This window comes from Uloborus diversus, chromosome 2 (genome assembly GCF_026930045.1).
Source record: "Uloborus diversus isolate 005 chromosome 2, Udiv.v.3.1, whole genome shotgun sequence".
Taxonomy (NCBI): domain Eukaryota; kingdom Metazoa; phylum Arthropoda; class Arachnida; order Araneae; family Uloboridae; genus Uloborus; species Uloborus diversus.
Genome location: NC_072732.1, coordinates 76267983 through 76293891, shown reverse-complemented (window position 1 = coordinate 76293891; position 25909 = coordinate 76267983). Strand labels below are relative to the sequence as shown.

Here is a 25909-nt window from a genome sequence, read left to right as displayed (position 1 = left end):
TATTAGTATTTTACTTAATATGAATCAACTAAGAAGTAAAAAGGCTCAAAGAAAGAGATATTAAATGACTAAAAATAAACTATTTAAGACGTTAATACGAAATATAGTTCGAAGTACGTATATTCAAATTATTGAGAGTGCTCAAATTGAAAGATTTAAACAAAATATTAAATTGAATATTTAAAACTTTTTCGCTGTGAAGCACTTTTGTCATGCATTGAGCATTGCCATTCGCACGCCCCCCCCCCCCCCCCCGCTACTGCAAAATTTTGAATTCTTCTGTGAATCTATCGATATATCGATATTAAGGGAGTGATATACCACAGTATTAAAAGTCTGATATCGTCCAGTCCTAGCTAAAACTAGTGCAAAATACAGAAGAGGAAATTCTATTTCTAGACTAAGATTTCAAAGGAAAAGAAATATAATAAATAAATTTACCTCTCGCATTTTTCACAGTATAACTGCTCTACAGTTTCACTAATCAACAAATCCTTCGCATGTAATTTTTTGAAAATGTCCTGAGCAATTCTAAAAGTAAGCTAGAATCATTATAAAATATTTTGAAAAATTTTAACTCCAGTTAAAAAGATCTCTCATGAAAATAAAGGAATACATTACATACTCTGTTTGCTGAGATGTAGTTGTTCTACCAAATAAATCAAAGGATATGTTGAACCATTTGTAAATATCAGTATGTAGTTTGTTAAATTTATCACAGATTTCTTGAGGTGTCATTCCAAGTTCAATAGCTTTAGTTTCGGTTGCTGTACCATACTCATCTGTTCCACAAATATAAAGAGTATTGTATCCTCGTATTCTACAGTACCTGTGATTTTTTCAAAAAAAAAAAAAATGAAAACTTGAATCATGTACATATATATGTAACATATGTAATTCATACAAACAGCTCTAAAAAATAAATCTGTTATAATAAACATACCTAGCAAAGACATCAGCACTAAGAACTGATCCAATTATATTACCTAAATGTGGTATGTTGTTAACATATGGTAAAGCACTTGTAACCAGTATATTTTTTTCTCCTTTCTTAGGCAACCTGAAAAATATGCACCATACAAGCGTTTAGAAACATAATCAGAACAAAGCATTTAATTAATAACTGAGAGAATGGAAAACATACAAGAATTTGAAATAAAGTCAAACCTTATTAGTTCAAACATCCTTAAAACAAAGTGCTACGACGAACTACATTTACAATCTTTGTCCTTTGTGCAGTAAAACCTCTCAAACCAGCCACCCTTGTTTAGCAGTCACCTTTGTACACAGCCGGTTTTGAAAAGCACAGTATCTTTAGCCTGTACGCACAATGTTAAATCATCCATTAAGAGCCCTCAAACCCCTCAGAGTAGTATGGTAGTCACCAGTCTAAGCTTTGAAACAGACTGTTGACTAATCATCCATTTCGTTTTTTAGGCCTTTTGCCTTTTGTTAAGAGAACGGTCAGTTGTCTTCTATTTTTAGACTTTTGTGGTAGTGGGGAAATGAAATATCAAATGTGACACAGATTACAAAATATGGGATGCCTAAGTAACTCAATCAACAAATTTTCTCAACTTGAATGTGTGATGAAAACTTTAGATTAAATAAAAGTTTCTCTCTAACTTATATTGCTGGGTAATGAGATGTGTTTTTCATCTCTTCACTATCTTTGGTACTGAGCAATATACTTTGCTTTATACAAGAATTGAAGATTTCTTTTTAAATGATTATTCTACTGAATGATTTCAGCAATGATGGAATCATTTAAAAACTCAGTTTGCAAATTAATTTAAAAGTAAACTTAGATGCTAATTTAAAAAAAATGAACTGAAAATTACGCATAATCACCAAAGTCCAACCAAATATTTTGTTTTAAAAACAATACTTACAAGGGAACCTCTTTCTTCTTTAATACAGGTAATGCATTTTTTCCTTTTGTCCAATTTTTAAATGCTTTAGCTATTTCTTCTGCTGTAACGTCTGGTTCCTTTGCACACTAAATTAATGGTACATGTAGAATGAAAGCATAGCTTAATAAACTTATAATTACTTATAGATACATTTTACTATGTTATCTTACAACTAATATTATTATACTGCCAGAATATGAAATTAAACACACCTGATATTAAAAGTACACTTAATGATGAAAATGACATACCTCGTCTTCATTTTTAGTATCTCCAGTTTTAACTTCTGCCTCCACGGAAAATCCAGACACATAAATAGGCATGAAAAACTTGATATGCTCTGGATTAAAAACAGATGAACACACCAATTTTTTCTAAAAAATATATATTCTTTTAAGAAACTGTTTTCTTGTAACTTTTTAACATAAAACAGAATGTGACAGAAATAACTCCCACGATTGGATGGATAACTGAAGGCTGTAAGGAGAGTACAGCAATAAGGCTGAGTTTGTGCTTTTTTTTTAAGACTCTGAATGCATTAAGTAAAACAGAGTTGATTTTCTTCTGGTTCCTATCCTTCAATCCTCAAGAGATTCATGAGGGTGTTTGAAAACCTTTTCCCTTAAGCTTCCCACAAAGATGATGGGTACATGAAAGAGGGCCTTGAAATGCAATCAAAGTTTCAAAATTGAAAGCAAAAGCAGCAAAGTGAGCGCTGCAAAAATTTTTGTTAGTTTTTGCAGACTGTGACACCATTGCTGTGACAGCAGTAAAAACAAAATAATCACATGAGACAAGCCTTGTTTCTCTTCTCTTGCCACAGCCCACAGTCAACCCTCAAATGTGGGAGTAATTTCTGATGTACCCTGTAAAACAGAAAACATGTAAACAGCAATTTACATAGCAAGAACTCATATCCCTAATACGTATTCTCTTCTAGATGAGCTTTGTACAGCCTTATTTATAGTATAGCTTTTTCTTTCAAACCATATTCAACTAAATATAGGCGAGCAGAGAGAATGATTCAAAAATCGTCTCATAAACTTAAGCCCAGTGGCAGAAAGTTTTGCAGCTGCCTGCAACAAGCTTATAGGATTTCATAATCCATACCACTCCATCCAGATTAGGCTTTGAAAACCATGGTTTCATATTAACAAGAACTTGTTCCAGTTGCTACCCTAAATAACTTCATGAAAATTTTTTTGGATACTGTGAAGGACTAATTATTTTTGCATATTCAGTCGAATTTGCATGTAATTTTACTTTATCCTGAAAAGTTAAGCCACCGAGTGAGTGGCAACAGCAAAAACATTTATTTATAAGCGAGTCGCTTATTTGCTAGATTCTGTCTCCTACTTGCATGCCTGCTGGTTGCAGGATGTACGACATCTATGTTTTTAAATTGTAAATAAAAGAATTTTATTTTACATTCAAGTATTCTTCTTATGTTCCCATGTTCGCAGCCATTCGACCTCGCAACAGTGGTGACCTATTATAGGACTGAATGCGGACAACCAACGTGAGTGATTTTACATTTCGTTTGTCTTGGTTACTAGTAGTAAAATGACTGAATCCAAAGTTGAAACTAGCGTTGATAGGATTCGTATGAAAATGCCAATTTTTTCACCATTGAATGTGAAACTGTATTTTGCTCAATTAGAAGCAAATTTTTCAATAGCAAATATAACGACTGAGCAAACGAAATATAGCCATTTAATTGCTTCCACTGATTCTGAATATTTAACTTATGTTTCAGAAATAGTTTATTCGCCGCCAGTGGAAAATCCGTATACTAAGTTAAAAGAAAAATTAATTTAACAGTTTGAGCATTCTGAAAACAAGAAAATTAAAACCTTGTTACAAGACTTAACTCTAGGGGATAAAAAACCTTCACAGCTTTTGCATGATATGCAGGAATTAAGTAACCATAAACCAGATGATAGTTTTTTGAAAAATTCGTGGTTATGTCACCTTCCTTCAAATATGCAGGCTATTCTCGCAATTAGTGCTGAAAGTTTACCGCAGTTAGCTCTTATGGCTGATAAAATTTCTGAGGTAGTGACTCTTCCGTCAGTATCGGTAGTGAATTCTCCCTCCTCTCAAGCTGAAAATTCTATAATTTCTTGTTTGGAAAGCCTAATTGAGGGTTTAACTGAGCAGGTTCAGAAATTATCTGTTCACAGATCCCGGAGTAAAATTCGGAGGTTTTCTAAATCTCGGTCAAGAAGTAAAAGTTTTTATTGTAACTCGGATAATTCTGAAAATTGTTGCTGGTACCATAGGACTTTTTCGGATAATGCAACAAAGTGTAGACCCCCATGTAGTTATAACCAGAAAAAAAAGAGTAAGGCTGTCAGTTGATGCGGCATCAACCGTACAGAAATATTTAAATTGCCGACTTTTCATTAATGATGTAAATACAGGTTCAAGTTTTCTGGTTGATACTGGTAATAATGTCAGCTGCGTGCCTAGATTTTATTTTAAAAGTCATAAAGTAAGCAATCTTGTTCTTTCTGCTGCAAATAATTCAAATATTAAGACTTACGGCACAAAATTGCTAGCAGTAGATTTTGGGTTATGAAGGAAATTCACATGGCATTTTATAGTTGCAGATGTCAGTAAACCAATAATTGGTGCTGATTTTTTGGGAAACTACTGCCTAATTGTTGACATTAAACGAAAATCTCTTATTGACCCACTTACATCGCTAACCTCAAATGGTCGTACTTTAAAATCTTCGATACCGGCAATAAAAAGTATTTCTGGCAGTTCTAAATTTCATAAATTGTTGCATGAATTTAAAATTATTACTCAGCCCGCTGCAGGGTTGCAAAGTGAAATAAAGCACAATACATTGCATTATATTCAAACAACGGGTCCCCCGGTGCAAGCGGGAGCGCATCGTTTACATCCAGCTCAACTTAAAATTGCAAAAAAGGAATTTGAGTACATGTTAGAGCGCGGCATTTGCATACCTTCTCGTAGCAATTGGTCCAGCGCTCTACATATGGTTCCAGAAAAGTCCGGGGACTGGCGTCCAACTGGGGATTATTGGATGTTGAATAAAATAACGCGTCAAGATAGATACTCTGTTCCGTATTTAAAAGATTTTGCACAGCAACTTCATGGTGCAAAAATATTTTCTAAACTTGATTTGTTAAAAGCGTACCACCATATCCCTGTAAATCCGGAAGATATATGCAAAACTGCTATTATAACTCCGTTCGGATTATTTGAATTTCCATACATGAATTTCGGATTATCGGCCAGACATTTATGCACGAAGTGGTGCGTGGCCTTAATTTCTGCTTTGTATATTTGGATGATGTTTTGGTGGCTAGTGCAGAACAAAAAAAAACATGAAAAACACCTCAGAATTCTTTTTCAACGCTTCAAAGATTACGTGATTAAAATTAATGTTGCAAAATGTGTATTTGGGGTATCACAGGCAGATTTTTTGGGGCATTCAATAAATGAATCTGGTTTCAAACCTTTACCGGATCGTGTGGAAGCAATTTCAGAATTTAAATTCCCAAAAACAGTAAAGAGTTTGCGAGCTTTTCTTGGAATGTGGAATTTTTATCATAGTTTCTTGCCAAAAATTTCAGGGATACAAATTCCTTTAAATGAATATTTAAAAGGGAAAAATAAGAAAACTAAAACTGAAATTAGTTTATCAGAAGAAGCGATTGCAGCTTTTAACAAATGTAAGGAATTGTTGGCTAGTGCTACGCTTTTACATTACCCGTCAATAGATGCAAAATTAGCATTAATAACAGATTGTAGTGATGTTGCAATGGGTGCGGCTCTGCATGAGGTAACTCCCCAAGGTCTCAAACCATTAGGTTTCTTTTCGCATAAAATAACTTCAACGCAACAAAAGTATTCAACCTATGATCGAGAACTATTAGAGGTATATTGTGCAATAATACATTTCAGATTATATGTTAGAAGCGCGCCCATTTGTGATCTATACAGATCACAAACCTCTCACTTTTGCGTTTAGTCAGAAAAATGATTCAAAAGCTTCCCCCCGGCGTTTATGCCAACTTGATTTCATTTCACAATTTTCTACAGACATTCGTTTTATCGAGGGAAAAGAAAATATCGTGGCAGATACGCTTTCATGAATCGAAGAAATTTCCATCCCCTCTACTGTTGATATGGAATCGTTAGCGAACGCACAGTTGGAAGATCCTGAGCTTTTAAATAAATTGAATGAGGCAAGTGAAAGCCTATCGCTACAAATTAAAAAATTTCCGGTTCTGAATTCGGATAAATTTTTGCTTTGTGACATTTCAACTTCAAACATTAGACCTATTGTTCCCGACTCTTTTCCTAAAAAAGTATTTGATTCGTAACATAATTTGTCCCACCCTGGTGCACGAGCTACGACAAAACTAATAGCTGCAAAATATGTTTGGCTAGGTTTAAGCAGACATCAAATTATATTGTCAGGCTTGTTTGGAATGTCAGCGAAAATAATAAGTCCTCCACTAAGGTTCACCGGCATACAAAATCCCCGTATGGTAACTTCCTGCTTCCCGACGGAAGATTCAAACATATTCATGTCGATTTGATAGGGCCATTATCAATTTGTCGGGGTTATACTTATTGCGTGACAATTGTTGATCGCTTTACGCGTTGGCCAGAGGTTACTCCGATAGCTGTGTTAAGGCCCATATGGAAATTTGACCAGAAAAAGAGGGCGCTGCGAACGCCACAAAATGCTTATCAAAAAGCGAAGTGCCTTATGTAGTGATCGAGTGTGGGAGTCGGCAAGAGATGTCCGATCTCCAAGTAAATAAAGAGTTTCGAGAAGTGTTACAGTCCACTTTGTGAAGATTTGAGTTTGTGTGGTCAATGTGAAAAGCGCCAAAACATGTGGTCCGTACGGAGCCGTAGCAGCTTCGGATCCTTTTTAACAGTGCAGTGCAAATATTGAGCTGATAGGGACAATAGCGAATTAAAGTGCCACTAGTCGTCCGAGAGCTGTCAGGTAGGAGATTTATTATTGCATTTATAATCAAATGTTAATTAAATAATTGTGTCAAAATGGATGTCATTTTAGTACATAAAAAAGTGCTTAAATCGGGTATTACAAAGGCATCTAATGAATTAGCTAAAGGCTCGTTCGATAAAATTCAATTAGAGCTCTATGAGAAAAAGTGCACTCAATTTGAAAGTGTATGCTCTAATGTTTTTGAGAAAATATTTGAAACTTGTGAAGAGAAAGATATTGATAAATTTATTGATGAACAATGCTCGGTTCAACAAAGTATTGATGAATTATGGGTTGCAGTTAAGCAAAAAATGTCTAAGTTGCCGACTATTGTTTCTACTAATGTCTTTCCAAAACCCAAGGAAAAACCATGTGAAGGTGTTCGCCTACCAAAAATGAATCTTCCTTCTTTTAACGGAAGCATTCAGGACTGGTTGTCTTTTAGAGATCTATTCCTAGCTAGTATACATAAGAACAGTAGCTTATCGGATTCTCAAAAACTTTCGTATTTAAAGTTATCGCTTCATGGGGAAGCTCTGAGAATCATTCAATCAATATCCATATGTGATGCAAACTATAAATTGGCTTGGGATCTCTTAGAAGAAAGATATTCTAACAAAAGAGACCAAGTATTTGCTCAATTAAGACGGTTCATGTCTATTTCTCCAATACAAAGTGAATCCCCTGCTTCTATTCTAAAATTAGTAGATACGGTAAATGAATGCATTAGGTCCTTGGAAACTTTAGAACAGAAGATTGAGGGTTTTTCGGAAACAATTTTGGCATACCAATTACTTCAGAAATTGGATTCTACAAGTAAATTGTGGTGGGAAAGAGAATGCAAGAAAGATGATTTACCAAAATTGTCAAATTTTATTTTATTTTTGAAGAATTATGCTCGTACTCTTCAAGCTTCGAAAACGTCTGAAAATTCTGGGATTGGGCGGAAGCAACAAAATCAAAAGGTTACGAGTACAATGACCGTGAGTGTTAAAAATACTAATTCAAAGTGTGTGTGTTGCAAATCTAATCAATATCATCATTTAAATAAGTGTACATCATTTAAACAAATGTCTGTGCATGATCGTATTGAGTTTGCAAAAAGATATAAATTGTGCTTCAACTGTCTTTCAAGTGCTAATCATTGTGCTAAATCATGCAATTCTAGTTTCACTTGTAGTTTTTGTTCTAAACGGCATCACAGCCTACTTCATATTTCACAAGTTAGGGGAAAACCTAGAATTGACCTTGAACCTTCTCAAGTGCCTGCTCCTTTAGCGGTGTTAAAGGGAGAAAGGGATGGAGATTTATGTGCTTCTCCCATCATCGGATCTACTTTAAATGCTGATGCGAAGAGTTTTGAATTCGCAGGGACATCACTTAATAGCGATTACGTGTCAGATTTAAATCATAAGGTTACCATTTTGTCTACTGCAATAGTTTGTATTGCCGATGCTTCTAACAAGCTAATTAAAGCACGAGCCTTGTTGGATAATGGTAGTCAATCAAATTTTTTGTCAGTTGAGCTTGCTGATTTATTACGGATCAAGCGAGAAAGGATAAACGTATCAGTTTCTTGCTTGAGTGGTGTTGCAGTAACTGTGAAATCTAAGCTGACAACTACGATTTCAAATGAAGAAGATTATTCAAGAACCTTGGATTTTCTGGTTGTTTCTAAAATAAATGATCTTGTGCCAGGACAGCATTTTAATTTCCCCTTTTCGGAACTTTCACCAGATATCAAGCTTGCTGATCCTCATTTCAATAAACCGAGACGGATTGATATTTTATTAGGAGCTGAGTGTTTTTATGAGCTTCTCAAAACGGAACCGTTTCATTTCTCAAACTCGAAGCTTATTTTACAAAATTCCATATTTGGATATGTAGCCGGTGGGTGTGTATCAGAAAATGGGTTTTTGGGTACAACATATTGTGGGTTAGTTTGTGATGTTGAGGATAATTTGACTGACCTAATTAAGAGCTTTTGGGAAATCGAAAATTCCTTTTGTGAGGACAGAGCGATAAACAAGAGCAAAGAAGAAATTATTTGTGAAGAGCATTTTTTAGAAACGCACAAGAGAGACCGTTCCGGTAAATACATTGTTCAGATGCCTTTCAAGGAAAATCCAAACTGTTTAGGAGAATCAAAGCAAATTGCCGTTAAACGTTTGAATTCGCTTTGGAAACGCTTAGAAAGGGATCCTGGGTATTCAAAGCTATACAGAGATTTCATCCGAGATTATGAGCGTTTAAATCACATGGAGCTGGTTAATGAGACTGTAGAACCGGACATTAACTTTTATTTGCCACACCACGGGGTGTATCGTCCAGAAAAGACAAGTACAAAGTTGAGAGTTGCTTTTAACGCCTCACAACCTTCTTCTAATGGAAAATCTTTAAATTCGTTGCAATATAATGGGGGTGTCATTCAAGATGACATATTTTCCATCATGACAAGGTTTAGGAAACATTATGTGGTTTTCATAACGGACATTAAGCAAATGTATAGGATGATTCTTATTGATCCAAGTCAAAGAGATTTGCAACGAATTGTTTGGAAAGAAGGTATAAATGAGCCAATTAAAGTTTACAACCTCTCTACAATAACGTACGGGACGACTAGTGCGCCATATCTCGCCACACGGACGCTGAAACAATTAGCGTTAGATGAGGAGAAGGACTTTCGCATAGCAGCGGAAGTCATTAAGACAGATACTTATATGGATGACATTGTTACAGGTTGTCCAGATATAGCTACGGCACGAGAATTGCAACGCCAGTTGAAACTCTTACTTCAATGTGGAGGTATGAACTTACATAAATGGTCAGCAAACCATGAAGAACTGTTGAGAGATATTTCAGAAGGTGCTGAAACCTACTCGTTTACAGAAGATAGTGAAACCAAGACGTTAGGTATTTTGTGGAACCATAAGTGTGATGAGTTTGCTTTTAAAGTTGCACTGGAAAATTTGGATATTTATACTAAACGTGCAGTTTTATCCAATATTGCCAGAATCTATGATCCGCTCGGTCTGATTGGCCCTATAATCGTCAAAGCAAAGATATTCATGCAAAAATTGTGGCTTCTACATATCGGATGGGATGAGCCATTGCCGGATCAAGAAAGTAAGGAGTGGAAAAGCTTCGTTCAGTCATTGTCAGCAATACAGTGCATTAAAGTTAAAAGATGTATCTTAATCGAAGATGCTGTAGACGTTCAACTAAATGGATTCGCTGATGCTAGTGAAAATGGGTATGGAGCAGCGATATACGTCAAATCTACTGCAGCTACAGAAGAAACAGCTACCCATTTGTTGTGCAGCAAATCAAAGGTTGCTCCTTTGAAAAGAATCTCCATTCCTCGACTTGAGCTTAATGCAGCTGTGCTACTTGCTAAGTTACTTCATAGAGTAATGAAGTCCTTGCAAGTGAGTTTCTCTGAAGTTCATCTGTGGTCAGACTCGACTATTGTTCTGGCTTGGCTGAAAAGTGATCCACACGTGTTAAAGACATTCGTAGCCAATCGCATAGCTCTTCTACAAGAATTGACAAATGGATTTCAGTGGCACCATATTCGTTCAGAAGACAATCCTTCGGATATGGTCAGCAGAGGTCGTGATCCGAGTAAACTTCTTGACAACAAACTGTGGTGGCATGGACCAGACTTGCTAAACCAGGAACTCCTTCGCGACGAGGTTATTGATGATCCTTTACAGCAACCAGTGTTTTGTGATGAATTTAAAACTCAGACTAAAACGAAAAACATGACTGTGTCCTTATTAGTGAATTCACGTAATTTTCTGAGTGATTCTTAATATTACAAACAATTATGGTAAATTACTTCGTATTCTTAGTTATATTTTTAGGTTTTGCCATAATGCTAGAAAGCTTAGGGAAAGGATCTCAGATGCAATTACGTCTAAAGAATTAAATGAGGAAAGAGGAGTCCCTAGTTAAACTATGCCAAAGTAAGGCCTTTTATGCAGAAATTTCTGACCTAAGTAAAGGTAAGGTTATTTCTAATAAAAGTAAATTGAAATCCTTAAATGTGTTTCTTGATGACAAGGGAATTTTACGCGTAGGTGGTAGGTTGAAAAATTCAAATCTTAAGTTCTGTGAAAAACATCCTGCGGTTTTACCTGATAAATCTAAATTAACGCAACTGATTGTTGAGTATTATCATTTGAGGCATTTTCATGTAGGTCCCCAATCTTTGCTGTGTTTTGTTCGACACAAATTTTGGCCCATTAATGGAAGGTCTTTGTGCCGTCGTGTTGTTCACAGTTGTGTAACATGTTTTAAGAGTAAGCCTCTTACTGTGGAACAAATTATGAGAGACTTACCTTCAGAACGAGTGAATCCAACTTTTCGGTTTAATGTTTCGGGAGTTGATTTTTGTGGCCCTTTCATGATAAAGGTAAAAAATCATAGAAAGAGTTCGTTGAGCAAAGTTTATGTAGCTATATTTGTGTGTTTTGTCACCAGAGCTGTCCACTTTGAAGTGGTCTCTGACTTGACATCTGAGTCATTTATTTCCACCCTAAAAAGGTTTTTCAGTAGGCGGGGAAAATGTGCTAAACTCTTCTCAGATAATGCAGGTAATTTCGTTGGAGCGAACGCAGAAATAAAAAAGTTGCATAATCTAGTAAAAAAACCAGATGAGAATTTAGCGGGTTATTTAGCTTCCGAGGGAATTGACTGGAAGTTCCTTCCGCCCAGAGCCCCCAACTTTGGTGGTCTCTGGGAGGCAGGAGTAAAATCATTCAAGTACCATCTAAAACGGGTCATGAGAGATCTTAAATTTACATATGAAGAGTTTGAGACTATAGTAGTTCAAATCGAAGGTATCTTAAATTCACGTCCGCTCACCCCGTTAGCTTCAGATGGCGATGAATTAGATGCACTTACCCCGGGTAATTTTTTAATTGGAAGACCAATAAACGTCATTGTTGAGCCAGATCTTTTAGATGTAAACGACAACAGGCTTAGTAGATGGCAGAGAGTTACAAAGGTAACACAATACGTGTGGAAAAGGTGGAAAAATGACTACCTCAATACACTTCAGCAGAGGTGCAAGTGGATGTTTGATAAACCAAACATCAAACTAGGAGCTGTTGTACTAATCAAAGAGGACAATTTACCTGTCTGTAAATGGTTATTAGGTAAAATTGAAAAAGTATATCCTGGTGCTGATGGCAAAATTAGAGTAGTAGAAGTGTATACTTCAAGCGGAGTATACAAAAGATCCATTTCCAAAATATGTATTTTGCCAGAAAATGTTTCTTAAAAATTTTATTGTGTTTTGTTGTGATTTGCATATGTATTCATTGTTCCAGGTGTTTTTATTGTGTAATCTGTGTTTTATAATTCTTTGAGTTATTGAATGTTTTCTTAAAACATGTCAAGGCGGCCGGTATGTTAAGGCCCATATGGAAATTTGACCAGAAAAAGAGGGCGCTGCGAACGCCACAAAATGCTTATCAAAAAGCGAAGTGCCTTATGTAGTGATCGAGTGTGGGAGTCGGCAAGAGATGTCCGATCTCCAAGTAAATAAAGAGTTTCGAGAAGTGTTACAGTCCACTTTGTGAAGATTTGAGTTTGTGTGGTCAATGTGAAAAGCGCCAAAACAAGCTGATATATCCGCAGAAACTGTAGCTGAAGCTATATATTTTTCTTGGATTGCTCATTTCGGTGTTCCTTCAGTCATTTCTAGTGACCAGGGCAGACAATTTGAATCCTCACTCTTTAAGTCATTTGCTAATTTGTTTGGAATTAAACTAAGTAGAACGTCAGCTTATAATCCGAAATGCAATGGCATGGTCGAAAATCTGCACTGTCCATTTAAACAAGCTATTAGTTGTGTTTCAAGTGCGGCATGGGTAGATAGATGCCTTACCCTCAGTGCTTCTCGGATTGAGAACAGTCTACAGGGAAGATTTTGCATCTTCAGTCGCCGAGCTCGTCTACGATGAGACACTTCTTTTGCCTGGAGATTTCATCATGGAATCGAAGCTATCGACAGGTTAAAGCCGGCATATTTACTTAACCAGGATTTGTGCCCGGATATTTCAACTCTGACCCCTGTTCCAGTGACGACGCGTTCGGGACGACAAGTTCGCTTTCCGGATAGATTCGTCTCTCCCCGACTGTTCGAGACTCAGAGGGGAGTATTGTGGAGGACTTATTATTTTTGCATATTCAGTCGAATTTGTATATAATTTTACTTTATCCTGCAAAGTTTAGCCACTGAGTGAGTGGCAACAGCAAAAACATTTATTTATAAGCGAGTCGCTTATTTGCTAGATTCTGTCTCCTACTTGCATGCCTGCTGGTTGCAGGATGTACGACGTCATGGGTGCAAGACCTTCCGTCTCAGGACGGATTTCCGTCTTGACAAAATTTCCGAGACGGAGGTCGGGACGGAAAGAAATTCAATGACTTTCTTTTAATTTTGAATGAAAAAAGAAAATTTGAGTGTTTGAAAAATATGCTTTAATATTACTGGACCGTTCCATAACCACGAATTTACATCGACATTCTCTCGGTTTTCCGCCATGTGCTTGTTTTGTTTGCAACGTGCTTTTGGAGGAGTGACTTTTCGGCTCACGCCGTTTGACTTTTTTTAGGTATAGCTTTATTTCCAACTCGCTGCATTGCAGACCGAGGAGTTGCTCGCTATTCTCCCTAATTTTTCGAAGCAATCGGCTCTAATTGAAAATTTAGCCTTTTCTCATGCTATTTTCGATCATCCTTTCGTTTTTTTCATTTGTGATTTTTTTTTTTTTTGCAAACTTGACAAGCATAAATGAAAATTATGTACGCTCTTAAAATGTCTTAAGAGTTGAATCTGCATCACTGAGAGTGATTGCTGACAAGATGAAATATTTTCGCCACAGTCAAGGGCGTCCACATACCATGTAAAACAGAAACTTATCAAGATTTTGAAGATTTTAATGAAAATGGGAATTTTGGAAATAATCGAGGGGGGGGGGATTTCTAGCTGGTTGGAAACACCGATGGGCAAACCGTTCCTGCATTTTTGACAATGACTTGAGGAATCATTTAATTCTAATGTCATCGATTGGAACACTCACTAGAATGGAAATATGGGTGGGGGGAGGGAGAGAAAGGAAAGGAGAAAAATAACGGCAGCACGAGTTTGCGAAAAATTGCTGCTCTTGCAAAGAGGGTAATCTGTCCTTCAAACTAAGGTCTTAACAAACTAAGGTCTTAAAACGTTGATACCTTGGACAATCTAGGGGGTGTGGGGTTACTCACGGGTTACAGTAAAAAATATAAAAAATATCGAAAAACTGAATTGAAAATATTTTTGAAGCTAGGAGTGGTTCGATATTTCTCCAGTGCAAACTCTTAAAAATTTATAAGTCAAAAGTTTTAGGCTGTCTCTAATGATATAAAAGTGGGTTTTAAAAAAGAATCGAAGACTGGAGTCTTAAAAACACTAATTTAGGCAATCTTTGGTGAATTTATGAGAGATGGTTTTGGTGTTCTAACATGAAAATGTTTTGTAGCTGATGTATTAAAAACTATTTGAGGCTATACTTAAATGACTTAAGTTAAAGGGCATTTGCGACCCTCTCCCGAAAACTGTTTGTAATTGAAGTCTTAAATCTTTTAGGCTGTCTTTGGCAATGTCAAGAGGGAGGGAGGGCGCTCTCTTTAGGCGAAATTCCGAAACTGGAGTCTTAAAAGCGCAACTTTGAACCGTCTTGGGGTTCGGGGTTCTCCTTTCCCAAAAAAATATTCAAGGCTGAAGTATTCAGAACTCAGCTTTAGGTAATCTTTGGAAGACTTAAGAAGAGGGAATTCGAAGGCTATCTCTTTAATACATTATACGTATTAAAATTTTTAGACGGTCATAAGTCATGTTTATAGGTAAGAGGGGTGCTATTCCTACAAAACAATTTAGAAAGTGAAGCCTTAAAAATTGAAATTTAGGACATTTGTGGTGAACTCAGAGGAAGGGGTTCGGGAGTTCTCTTCCGAAAATTCTTTGATGCTGAAATATTTAAAGCGCCACTTTAGGCTATATTTGAGTGCCTTAAGAGGGATGTCATTCGGGAACCCTGCCTGGAGTTAGGATTCAGTTCCCCTATTTCTTTTTTTAATTAATGAATGTTGGAAAGGGTACCTTATTTAAAAAATATATCTACTTCACTGAAGCGATTTTTTATTACTAATTTCACCACCTTCTATCTTATAAAAGAATTCTTTTTTAAATGAAGACTGTGGGGGAATGGTGACAGTTCATTATCATTAGTCGGCCTTATCCTTCCCCCACCTTTCCTTCTTTTCTAGTTTGTTGGCGCTACCTTGGGTAGACTTTCGAATCAGAACTGATTTATGTTGCAAAAGTGAAAATCTTATGTCCTAAGCGATTTTATTGCTACAACAAAAATGTTTAGGATCGGCAAAAAACTAATGGTGGGGTGCTGCAAACGCTTTTACCCCTTACATTATCCAACATCGTCTAAAATTGCGTTTTTGAAACTTCAATTTCGAAATATTGCCGAGGAAGGGTTCCTGAAATCCATCCCTTCAATAGTGCATTCAAAAAGCGTATAAACGTTATGAAATTTAAATTACAATTTCGTTTTTAAATCTTCGATTTCGGAAAAGCCCATAGCGTCTCCTCCCCCCTCTTTCTTTAATATTTTTGGAAGGTTGCCCAATATTGTGATTTTGGGACTATCAGTTTGAAATAATTGATGTAAGAGTCCCTGAACCCCTCCTTTCCCTGAACTTTACCAAAATGGCCGACCACAGCGTTTTTTGGACTTCAATTTGAAAAAATTTCTGGGGGAGAGCCCCCAGACCCCCCCCCCCCCTCCCCCGCTTATTGCCGGATTTTAGATTTTTTGGAATTATGATGTCAAAACACTTAAATATTACAATTTTAAGGCTTAAAATTTAAATCAAACAGATTCCAAAACTGGCATTGTTAAAATCTGCAACATTTATACATACAAAATTTTCCTTAAGCCCGCATGCGGGCGGGGGGGGGGGGGGGGGAGCTGAAAATATTTTCCGTCTTGAACACATCACCAAACTTGCACCCATGTACGACGTCCATGTTTTTAAATTGTAAATAAAAGAATTTTATTTTACATTCAAGTATTCTTCATATGTTCTCATGTTCACGGCCAATCGACCTCACAACAATACCTTCAAACTTTTCAAAAAGAAATTTTTTGCTTTACAGATAACTGTTTTGTTTGGAACACAGTTGAAGCAAACATTTCAAAACTTTGGCTGTTTTCATCATATCACAAGCTTTTTTCATTAAAATGTTCTGAATAACTTGCATGATAAGACAAAAGTGCATTTTGCAGCATATCTGTTAAATGGTGCAATTATTATTAGCTGAAAGCTTGATTTCATATACATTTTGAAGAAAAAAATGTGAACTTCAAAAATAGGATTTAAAAAATAAGCACTACAGTAACCTAACTAATTGTTTTTGAAAATATTCCTTCAAGTATAAACTGTAATAGTTGAGTTCTAAAATGAAATTGGTGGTGGTTTTTTTTTTTTTTTTTTCTTTTTCCTTGACTAATTTTATTTTTAAAAGCAACAAAAACGAGTACGTGTGATTGGGGGATGTTAAGCAATTTCTTTTCTTTTATTATTTTCATTGCATTAAGCAACATTTTTAAGACCTTCAGTATGCCTATGTCTTGATTATGCCCAGTTTGAAGAAATCTCCTTTAAAGTCCTTGAGAACAAAAAACAAACTACAGGAAAATAAACTATTCAAAAATATGAAATACAACCTACAGGAAGTAATGCATTTATGAAATGTTTTTCCCTCAAATTACAGTCTAAATTTCAATTTTATCCACAGCTGAATGAAATGTTGGGCAGTTTTTGGGTCCATACGCTAATACGCATGTACCGAAAAACATGGGTTATTTCATACAGGTTTGACGTATGAGTATGCTCAACCATTTTCAATTTATTTAAAACTCATATCCCAAAAAGCTGCATATCAATGATGTTTAAAAACCACTTTTATTTTTTCTTTTTGTCTGGCACATGCAAAGGATAAAACGCTCCCAAACACTGGTACAAATTACAAACGTTTTTTTTTTTTTTTAATTTTGTTCACATGGTTAAATGAGGAATAAGTTTTTACATACAATGCACTAATGGAAAATCACAATTTTTGGACTTTTGCTAGTCTGGCTTCGAGATACAGAAATGATGTTCCATTTTTAAGGAAGGTGGGAGGCGAGCAGTTCCTGAAATTGTAACAATGAGAAGGGAGGAGATACCGAGAAGTGTGACAACATGTCTTTTTTATAAGATATGTTATGCTAATGAAAAGTAACTTGACATTTGAACAAGGGGGGGGGGTGTAAGCTTCAGTGCAACACTTTGTAACAAAGGGGGGAGGGGTCAAAAATGGTGAGAAAAGGGTCACATCATTGGTGGACAGCCCCCAAATATATTAAAAAACACTTTGCCTTTATAGCATTTAAAGCGTCAGAGCACATGTCCAATTACATTGACTAATTAAAAGCGTCCTCCATTAAGCAATCACCTCCCTTAACAATCAATTTTCACAGGAACCAGAAGTGTTTGCTTTAGAGAGGATTCCTTGTACATGATTAACGGGTGTGAGGTTGATGACTCAGATGATTATTTCATAATGTACCACATCTTTTCCTCTTTTAAATGTTCAAAAGAATAAATCACATTTATACTGTGAGGTTAATGAAAGCACAACATGATATTTGAACACAAAATATGAAAATATTTCTGAGTTGAACATCATGCAATGGCAATCGAATTAAAACATTAAAGTGAATTTAGTGATTTCTATAACATCCCGAGATGAAATTGCTGCATTTAACAAACAAACTCTATTTTTTAACAAAATAACTAGAGAATAAGAATTTGAAATAAAAATTAAACATAGAACTTACTTTTAAATTTTCAGACACACAACCACTGGAGCTGATTAAAAATGCCTTTTTTAATGGAGCTAACTCACTCAACAGAAATGCCCATTTATAAACAAAAGGAATTTTCAATTCTAAAAAAAATAAAGGAAAAATCAATTTGAAAAATAATTTTATGCATAAAGTATTAAAAATGTACTTTTAAATACTGGTATTACCCCGCAAAAGCCGGCATGCTGGAAAAAAGCAAAGTTGATCAGCATGCAGGAAAATTCGAATTTCCCGGCATGCTGGATAATTTCAGGTTTATTTTGCAACAAAATAAAAGGGTCAATCCATACAGGTTCAACGGATGGGTGCGCTCCACCATTTTTAATTTTTTTGAAACTCATATCCTTAAAAGCTGCATATGAAAGATGTTTCAAACCACTTTTCTTTTTTCTCTAAACTGGACCTTTTATTTTTTTAGAGGTCATCAAAAGTGATTTTCGTAGTCAAAAATGGGTCTTTTAGACCTTTGCATTTTGGCCAAACTCAATTTGAATTACATTCATGACAGTTAATTTATCGCTTTGATGTTTAAGTGCATAAGTTGATAGTTTTACTAAAGGTCAAGATTTACAGTCGCCACTCGCCTCGTGGCGACTCAGTTTTCAAAATTGGCGACCCCAAAAAATTTCTACAGTCGCCAACTTTTTTTGGGACTTATTTTTATTTTAGATCCCAAGAAAAGAATTCCACACCACTCCACAGATGCATCAGTACAAGAAGGATTCACTGATAGAGACCATAACTCGGACTGAATGTTGTTTATTTTACAAAGCTTTCATGTTCTTTCTCACTGCCTGCCTGTATGTTGGTTATTTTACGTTGCTTGAATGTTCCTCTTACGCGATTTAGGTCATGTAAAATAAGCAAGAATGGTATCCGGACGTAATCCGGACAGTAAAAATACCGACAAGCCAGAATCCAGACAGCCTAAATCTCGACGAGCCAGAATCCCGACGGGGTCAAAATCCCGACTGAGTCAAAATCCTGACAAAGCAAAATCCCGACAGGGTCGAAATCCTGACAGGCCAAAATCCCGACAGGGTTGAAATCCCGACAGACCAAAATCCCGAAAGGGTCGAAATCCTGACAGACCAAAATCCCGACAGGGTCAAAATCCCGACAGACCAAAATCCCGTCAGGGTCGAAATCCCGACAAGCCAGAATCCCGTCAGGGTCGAAATCCCGACAAATCAAAATCCCGACAAAACAAAGTTCCGACTGTCCAATATCCAGGGCAGTAGAAATTGGAGTTGGGCTGGTTTTGGGGTTGAGGAGTCAGAGTCTGTAGTCGAAGGTTTAAAATTTCAAGAGTCGGAGTCGATCATTTTCCGTCAAAGTTCACAATTCTGCCAGTGCTGATGGAGTCGGACTGGTTTTGGAGTAAAAGAGTCAGAGTCGAAGGCTCTCCAACTCCGCAACCCTGCAAAAATCCCAACAGGGTCATAATCCCAATAAGGCCTAGCAGCCCCTCAACCAGTAAATTTTCACTACAAAAATTTCAAAAGAATGCTAATTCAGTTTTTACTTCCTTTTACAAAAATGGAAATATTGTATTCGCGAAAAAAATTTCACTAAAAAATCGGCCTTCATTTCCATTTTGCTTATCCCCAAATGAATGTTGAGTTTTTTTTTCCGACCCGGCCACACATGGATACATGCGTAGGAACGTACAGACACCCGAAACATCCATTTTGACGATCCCCGAGTTAATTACAACGAGTTTTCTAGTGACGTCTGTATGTATGTATCTCGCATAACTCAAAAAAATTATGCTTATCGGGATATTGACTATGTCGGGATTCTGGCTAGTCGGGATTTTGACCTTGTCGGGATTTTGACCCTGTCAGATTCTGGCTTGTAGGGATTTTGACCATGTCGAGATTCTGGCTTGTGGGGATTTCGACCCTGTCGGGATTCTGGCTTGTCGGGATTTCTACCCTGGCGGGATTCTGGTTTGTCGGGGTTTGGGCTGTCGGGATTTCGACCCAGACCCAAGCAAGAATACAGTGAATTAGGAAGCCATTTGCACAAGATTAGAGCGTTTGCTCTTTGTCTTGACTCTTTGTTTTTCAAGTAATTAACGTACTATAATCATGATTTCAAGAAGAAATCATTATATTTTAGATTATATTTCGGATTAGTTTTGATTATGCCTTCAAAGTAATTACCTTTTCACGTTTTTAGTATAGTTGCTCAAATGGTACATTAAATTCAAACTTTATTTTTTTACATCGTATTATATACCGCCTCCGATTATACAAAGCTTTTTTTTCTTCAGGCCCATTTTAGAATCTGCAGATTATAGGCCGCCCGCGGATAATACGCAGGAAAATACGGTTATTAAACGGGGTTTGTACGCTCCAGGAAAACCTGGAATTGTCCAGGAAAACGACATAGTTAAAAATGTCAGGGAAATTTCAAATTTTGCCCCCCACCCCTTTTTTTTCAATTTTTTCCCAGAGAATTTTGTACCTTGAGTTCTAATCTTCGTTTTTATCTATATATCCTGAAAAAAAAAGTAAAAATTTTGAGGCAAAATGACGCTGGCAATAAAATAAAAAAGGCGACCCAAAAAAACTTCCGGGGACGCCATTTTTGCCCCTCAATAGTTCAAAGAAAAAAATTCCTAGGGTGAATATGAATTATGCACAAATTTAATGTGAGAAGATCATTTTCCTGCATCTCAAGCACAAGCCTGCAGATGGTAGGGTGAATTGGGAAAATCGTTTTTTAATAGAAAAGTTTTTTCAGCTACGAATGAAACGTAGTCGCCATTTTGGCCATTCATAAGATGGAAGTAGACAAAATGCTTAAATGCCTAAGTTTCCGAAAACAAAGCAGAATGGGATGTTTTCTTTAACTGAAAACTAATGAAAACAACGCAAAATGTGCTGTAACTTGTTCTTCTTTTCTTTTTTTTAAAATTTTATTTTAAATATGTAACTTTCTTGAGAAATGAAAAATTTTGTTCTTAAAACTTATCCTCATAACCTTGGATGCAAATGTGCTAAAATTTTTTCAACTGAATTGTAGTTTCATGAAGATTTATTATTTTTAAATTGTTTTCATGCTAAAAATTCATAAAATTATTTCTTAATTTTTGTCGTAGCCGCCATATTTGGTCATTCCCAAGATGGCAGTACACAAGACTTTTTAAGTGATTTAGTTTCCGAAAATGGCATTGGATGTTTATTGCACTGCAAAATATTGATAACAACGCAAAATGTGCCCTTTTTTTAATGGGTAATTCGTAATTATTTTCTGGAAAGTTTCGAAATTTTATCTCCAGAACTTTTTTTTATTCTAATTGTGTACTGTCGAAACGTACAGCATGCGAAACACCAAAACACATACCCAAGATCACATTAATTACAATTCTTTAAAGAAAGAAACAGCTTTATTCTTACTAGGTGGCATGGCTAAGATGAAGCATTATAACACAAATACAATTGCTAGAACAGTGCTTTTAAAAGAATTTAAAACTATTCCTTGATCGAATACTAACTCTAAAAATAACCCCTAACAAAAGTTAAAATACATTAGTTATCACACGGCCAGAGTTTCCGCCTATATATATCTACAAAAGCACCAAGCCCAAATAACTCTCTGCTTAAAATTAAATAATATGAATTTTACATTTCACGCACATTAAAATAACATCAGCCTATGACAACATAATACCACAATTTGCACAAATTAAAAGTTCTTATGTAATACATTAAAACATTACTTCACAGGGGTTGCATACTACGACGAGGCATCAAACACTAAAAATCTCACATGCTGTACAAAAGGCACCAATTCGACCTTGCTTCAAAGATCTAGCGTAGGCTGAATGAATTGAGGATTTGCCCGCTGCCGGTAGCTCCGAACTCCGATTCCTGCTACTATTTTCACGGGCCACAAGATTACAATTTCCTACCATCCGATACGTTCATTAGCTCCCAGGTCTGGTCCATGGGGCCTTTACTTCCGACACAGCGATGAATTTAGTCTGGCAGAAGACTCGGATAGTTTCTTGGTTCACTTATGTGATGCCGAGACTTCACATCTTAGCGAGGAACATTTATCTGCACTTAACCTTCCAAAGGGCCATCCTTACATTCACTATTTGAACGAAACTCGAGAGACTGTTTCAGCCACGCACGCAAGGCGAGATGATATGCGTAAAAAGGGAAACTTTAGCTCTTTCGTACTGCCTTATATCCATTGCGTCATTTCCAACTGTTGCCACTACGCTTTTGGGCAGTACAAATGCCCTCCCCCTCAAAAAAAAATATACACAAGTATATTTTTACTGAACAACTCTTCCATTCACTCTAGGCCGCAAATTATAAGGATGCACAACATGTGGGACAAAACGACCTAAGAGACCAGGCATCATTTGGACATCAAGAGGCAAACTCCCAGTTGAATTTCCCTCCTCCTTTGTATTTTCTTGTTGTGTTCTTGTTTGACCCATATCTGTGGTAGCAGTATCAGGGTCAACTAAGGGAAATCTGGGAGTGGCCAAAGCAATATTCTCTACATGTACCACCCTGACGTAATTTGATTTCTTTGCGTGCCTAATTTTTACCACTACTGGAGAGATAATTTCAGAAATTAGAAAAGGACCTTCATTATGTTTACTCAATTTTTTTGAGTGCCCTGGCTTCACTGCAGGATTATACCAAAATATTTCATCCCCTACTTTAAATTGCCGTATTTTACTTTGCCTTTCTCGTCTGTTTTCATTTATCTCAGCCGCATTTTCCAAATTGTGTCTCACTGTGGCGTATGATTCATGCAATTTCTTCAGTAGCTCATTAGCATAATGCATATTATCCGCATAAGAAAAGGGGGTCGCCTTTTCCAGAAACTCATGAGGCAGATTTAAATTTCTTCCATACATCAACCATGCCGGTGCAAAACCGGTCGACTCATGTGTAGACGTTCTATACGCCAGGAGAGCAAAGGGCAATTTTATATCCCAGTCATCATGTTCGGAATTTACTATATGCGAAAGCGCATTACCTAACGTTTTGTGATATCTTTCCACGCACCCATTACTCTGTGGTCTCCACGCCAGGGTATCTAATTTTTTTATATTCAAACTCCGGTATACTTCCTTCATTGCATTGCTTAGCAAATTCAACCCCCGGTCTGACAAAAATTTTTTTGGTGTCCCATAACGACTAATGAATTGCATCACTACATCCGCGATGACATCACTGCCTATCGTAGACACAGGGAAAGCATCCACCCACCTTGTAAAATAGTCAGTAAAGGTAATGATATATCTATTACCCCTTTCCGTGACAGGCAAAGGACCTACTATGTCGAAAGCGACTTTTTCGAATGGACCTGCCGGAATAGGAGCTCTCTGCAATGGAGCCAAATACCCTGGCAGATGTGCCCTTCGTTCCATACAACTCTGACACGACTTCACCCAGTTTACGATTTGAGCCCACATTCTCGGCCAATAAAACACACTTTTGATTTTGTTAAAAGTTTTCTTAATCCCGGGATGACACGCTTGCGGACTATCATGATAAATCTCACATATTTTTCGCACCAACGACTGTGGCACAACGTACCTAATATCTTTTTCCCCCTTGGAATTTCTGTTTCTGCATACCAAAATTTTATCCTTCAAGAAAAATTTCAGTTTATCCGGATTTATCCGGCTATTTTTTAACAGGTTGTTCTTTATCCTAATACATGCTCTATCTTTTTCCTGTTCCTCCCGCAATTTTTCAACCGAAATTTCAGCCTTAACTGGGCCCATCTCACTCAATTCATTGAATTGAACCTCCCTATTTTGTGTCTCATATTCAGAAACATTTCTGGACAAAAAATCCGCCACCGTGTTAATTTTCCCTGGCAAATATTTTATTTCAAATTCGAACTGGGAAAGCGATAAAACCCACCGGGCTATTCTGCAGAATGAATCCTTAAGCTTAAAGCAGCTAGTCAGAGGCGCATGATCCGTGTACAAATAAAATAGTTTTCCCAGCAGATATTGTTTAAAATAATTGGTAAAATACACAATGGCTAAGGCCTCTCTTTCAGTCGTCGAGTATCGAGTTTCCGCAGAATTCAATTTCCTACTTCCAAAGGCCACGGGTTGTGGAAATCCTTCTGTATCCAACTGCGCCAGGACGCAACCTATCGCAATCTTACTTGCATCTGTATACAAGTGAAAGTCTTTTTTCATATCCGGCAGATACAAAAAGGTGTCATTCATCAGAGCCAGTTTTAAATCCTCAAACTCCTCCTCCGCCTGTTCATTCCATTTAAACCCCTGTTTCTCTTTCGTTAAATTTGTTAAACTAACTGACCGCCTAGCAATATTTGGTATAAATTTTCTGTAATAGTTTATACATCCCAAGAAAGATCTCACTTGTTTCCTATTCTTTGGAATTTGAAAATTCTTTATAATATCAATATTTTTTTGATCCGGAAAAACTCTACCTTTGCTAATTTTAAAACCCAGATATTTAACAGTTTCAGTCAGAAAAATGCATTTATTTGGCTTTAATTTTAACTTATATTTTTTCAATCTGTCAAATACTGCCTGAAGTTTCGGAAAATGGCTTTCAATTGAATTACTGCTAACTATGATATCATCAATGTAAACTCCGATATTCATGGGGTCCAAACCAGAAAGTATAACACTCATAAGTCTCTGAAAGGAATTCGCACTTGTCCTTAGACCGAAAGGGGTGCGAGTAAATTGGAAAAGCCCTTTCTGTGTTGTAATTGCCAATTTCGGTCTATCTTCGGGCACCACTATTTGTTGAAAAAATCCACTCGTCAAATCTAAAGTTGTAAAAAATTTTCCGTATTCTAACTTATCAATTGCTTCATTAATATTTGGTATGGGATAGGAATCGGGCACCACTTTCATGTTGAGGCCGCGAAAATCGACCACCAATCTAAATTCCCCTGAGGTTTTTCTTACAAGTAGAACGGGTGCGGCATAAGGTGATTCGGATGGTTCCAAAATTCCTGCCTCTAACAAGATATTTAACTGCCTATCCATTTCATCCCTTAAGTTATAAGGGACCCTGTATGGTTTCTTCTTTACCGGATTTTCATCCGAAAGTGGAATCTTGTGTAGTACAGCATCGCATCCCTGCAGGTCCCGTACCGAACTTGCAAACACCTCTTTATTTTTATTCAGAAAGTCTATCATTTTATTTTTTATATCAGGTTGCAAATGATCTAACCTAAATATATTACTCCACTCTAAATCGGCCTCGTCGCATTCCCCAAACCGCTCCTCGTTTTCCACAAAATACATGTCATTCATTATACTCTCCGCTTTAACTACTTCTTCGCATCTGACCAACTTTGTTTGTTTGTTAATATGAATAAATTTATCTGTTGGGTTCATTATCAGGACCGGAATTCCATCCTTTTGCGTTCCCTTACTTACAGAACGGGCAATTAAGAAGTTCTTTTCCTGTTGATTATATGGTTCTATCATTATAACCTCCGAACCTAATGTATTTTTCAAGTTAACCTTTGCGACAGACTGTGAAAAAGGGGGCAAGGTGATTTTTCTGCATATACGACCTATTTGGCCCTGACTCCCGTTTCCAATATTAAACATAGCGTCTGTTTGCTCCGAATTTTCCCATGAAATCATTTCATTGTTTATTTTTACCGTTTTTTTACTATAATTGATGATACATCCGTTTTCAACCAAGAACGGCTGACCCAAAATAACTTTAAAATTTTTTGAAATATCTTTTGAAATTACATAAAAATCCGAATTTATAACTTTATCATTTATGGTCACGTAAAGATGGACTTTTTTAAGGATTTTTATAGCCTCTTTCGCAACGGTATTTATCCACAACGAGCATGGTTGACAGTCTGACTCCAATGGTATACAACCCTCCTCAATTAAATTCAACGTCGCCCCCGAGTCGCATAAAGCCCCCATCTTGTTCTGGCCAATCTTAACTTTTATAACAGGATGCTTTCCCTTTTGCCCATTATTTATACGCACCCCAGGGATTAATGTCTGC

The 25909-nt window shown here is 36.6% G+C and overlaps 1 protein-coding gene across 1 annotated transcript in view; it reads right to left on the bottom strand.

The window, feature by feature from the left end:
- Nucleotides 1-25909, bottom strand: part of LOC129217117 (methionine--tRNA ligase, cytoplasmic-like) — a 116917-nt gene that overhangs the window by 42703 nt on the left and 48305 nt on the right. The window contains exons 6-11 of the mRNA XM_054851367.1: nucleotides 17865-17974; nucleotides 2165-2287; nucleotides 1893-1999; nucleotides 944-1060; nucleotides 626-829; nucleotides 442-531 (exon numbers count right to left, since the gene is read on the bottom strand). Of these exons, the coding sequence (XP_054707342.1) occupies nucleotides 442-531; nucleotides 626-829; nucleotides 944-1060; nucleotides 1893-1999; nucleotides 2165-2287; nucleotides 17865-17974 (751 nt within the window). The remainder of the gene's footprint in view (nucleotides 1-441; nucleotides 532-625; nucleotides 830-943; nucleotides 1061-1892; nucleotides 2000-2164; nucleotides 2288-17864; nucleotides 17975-25909) is intronic.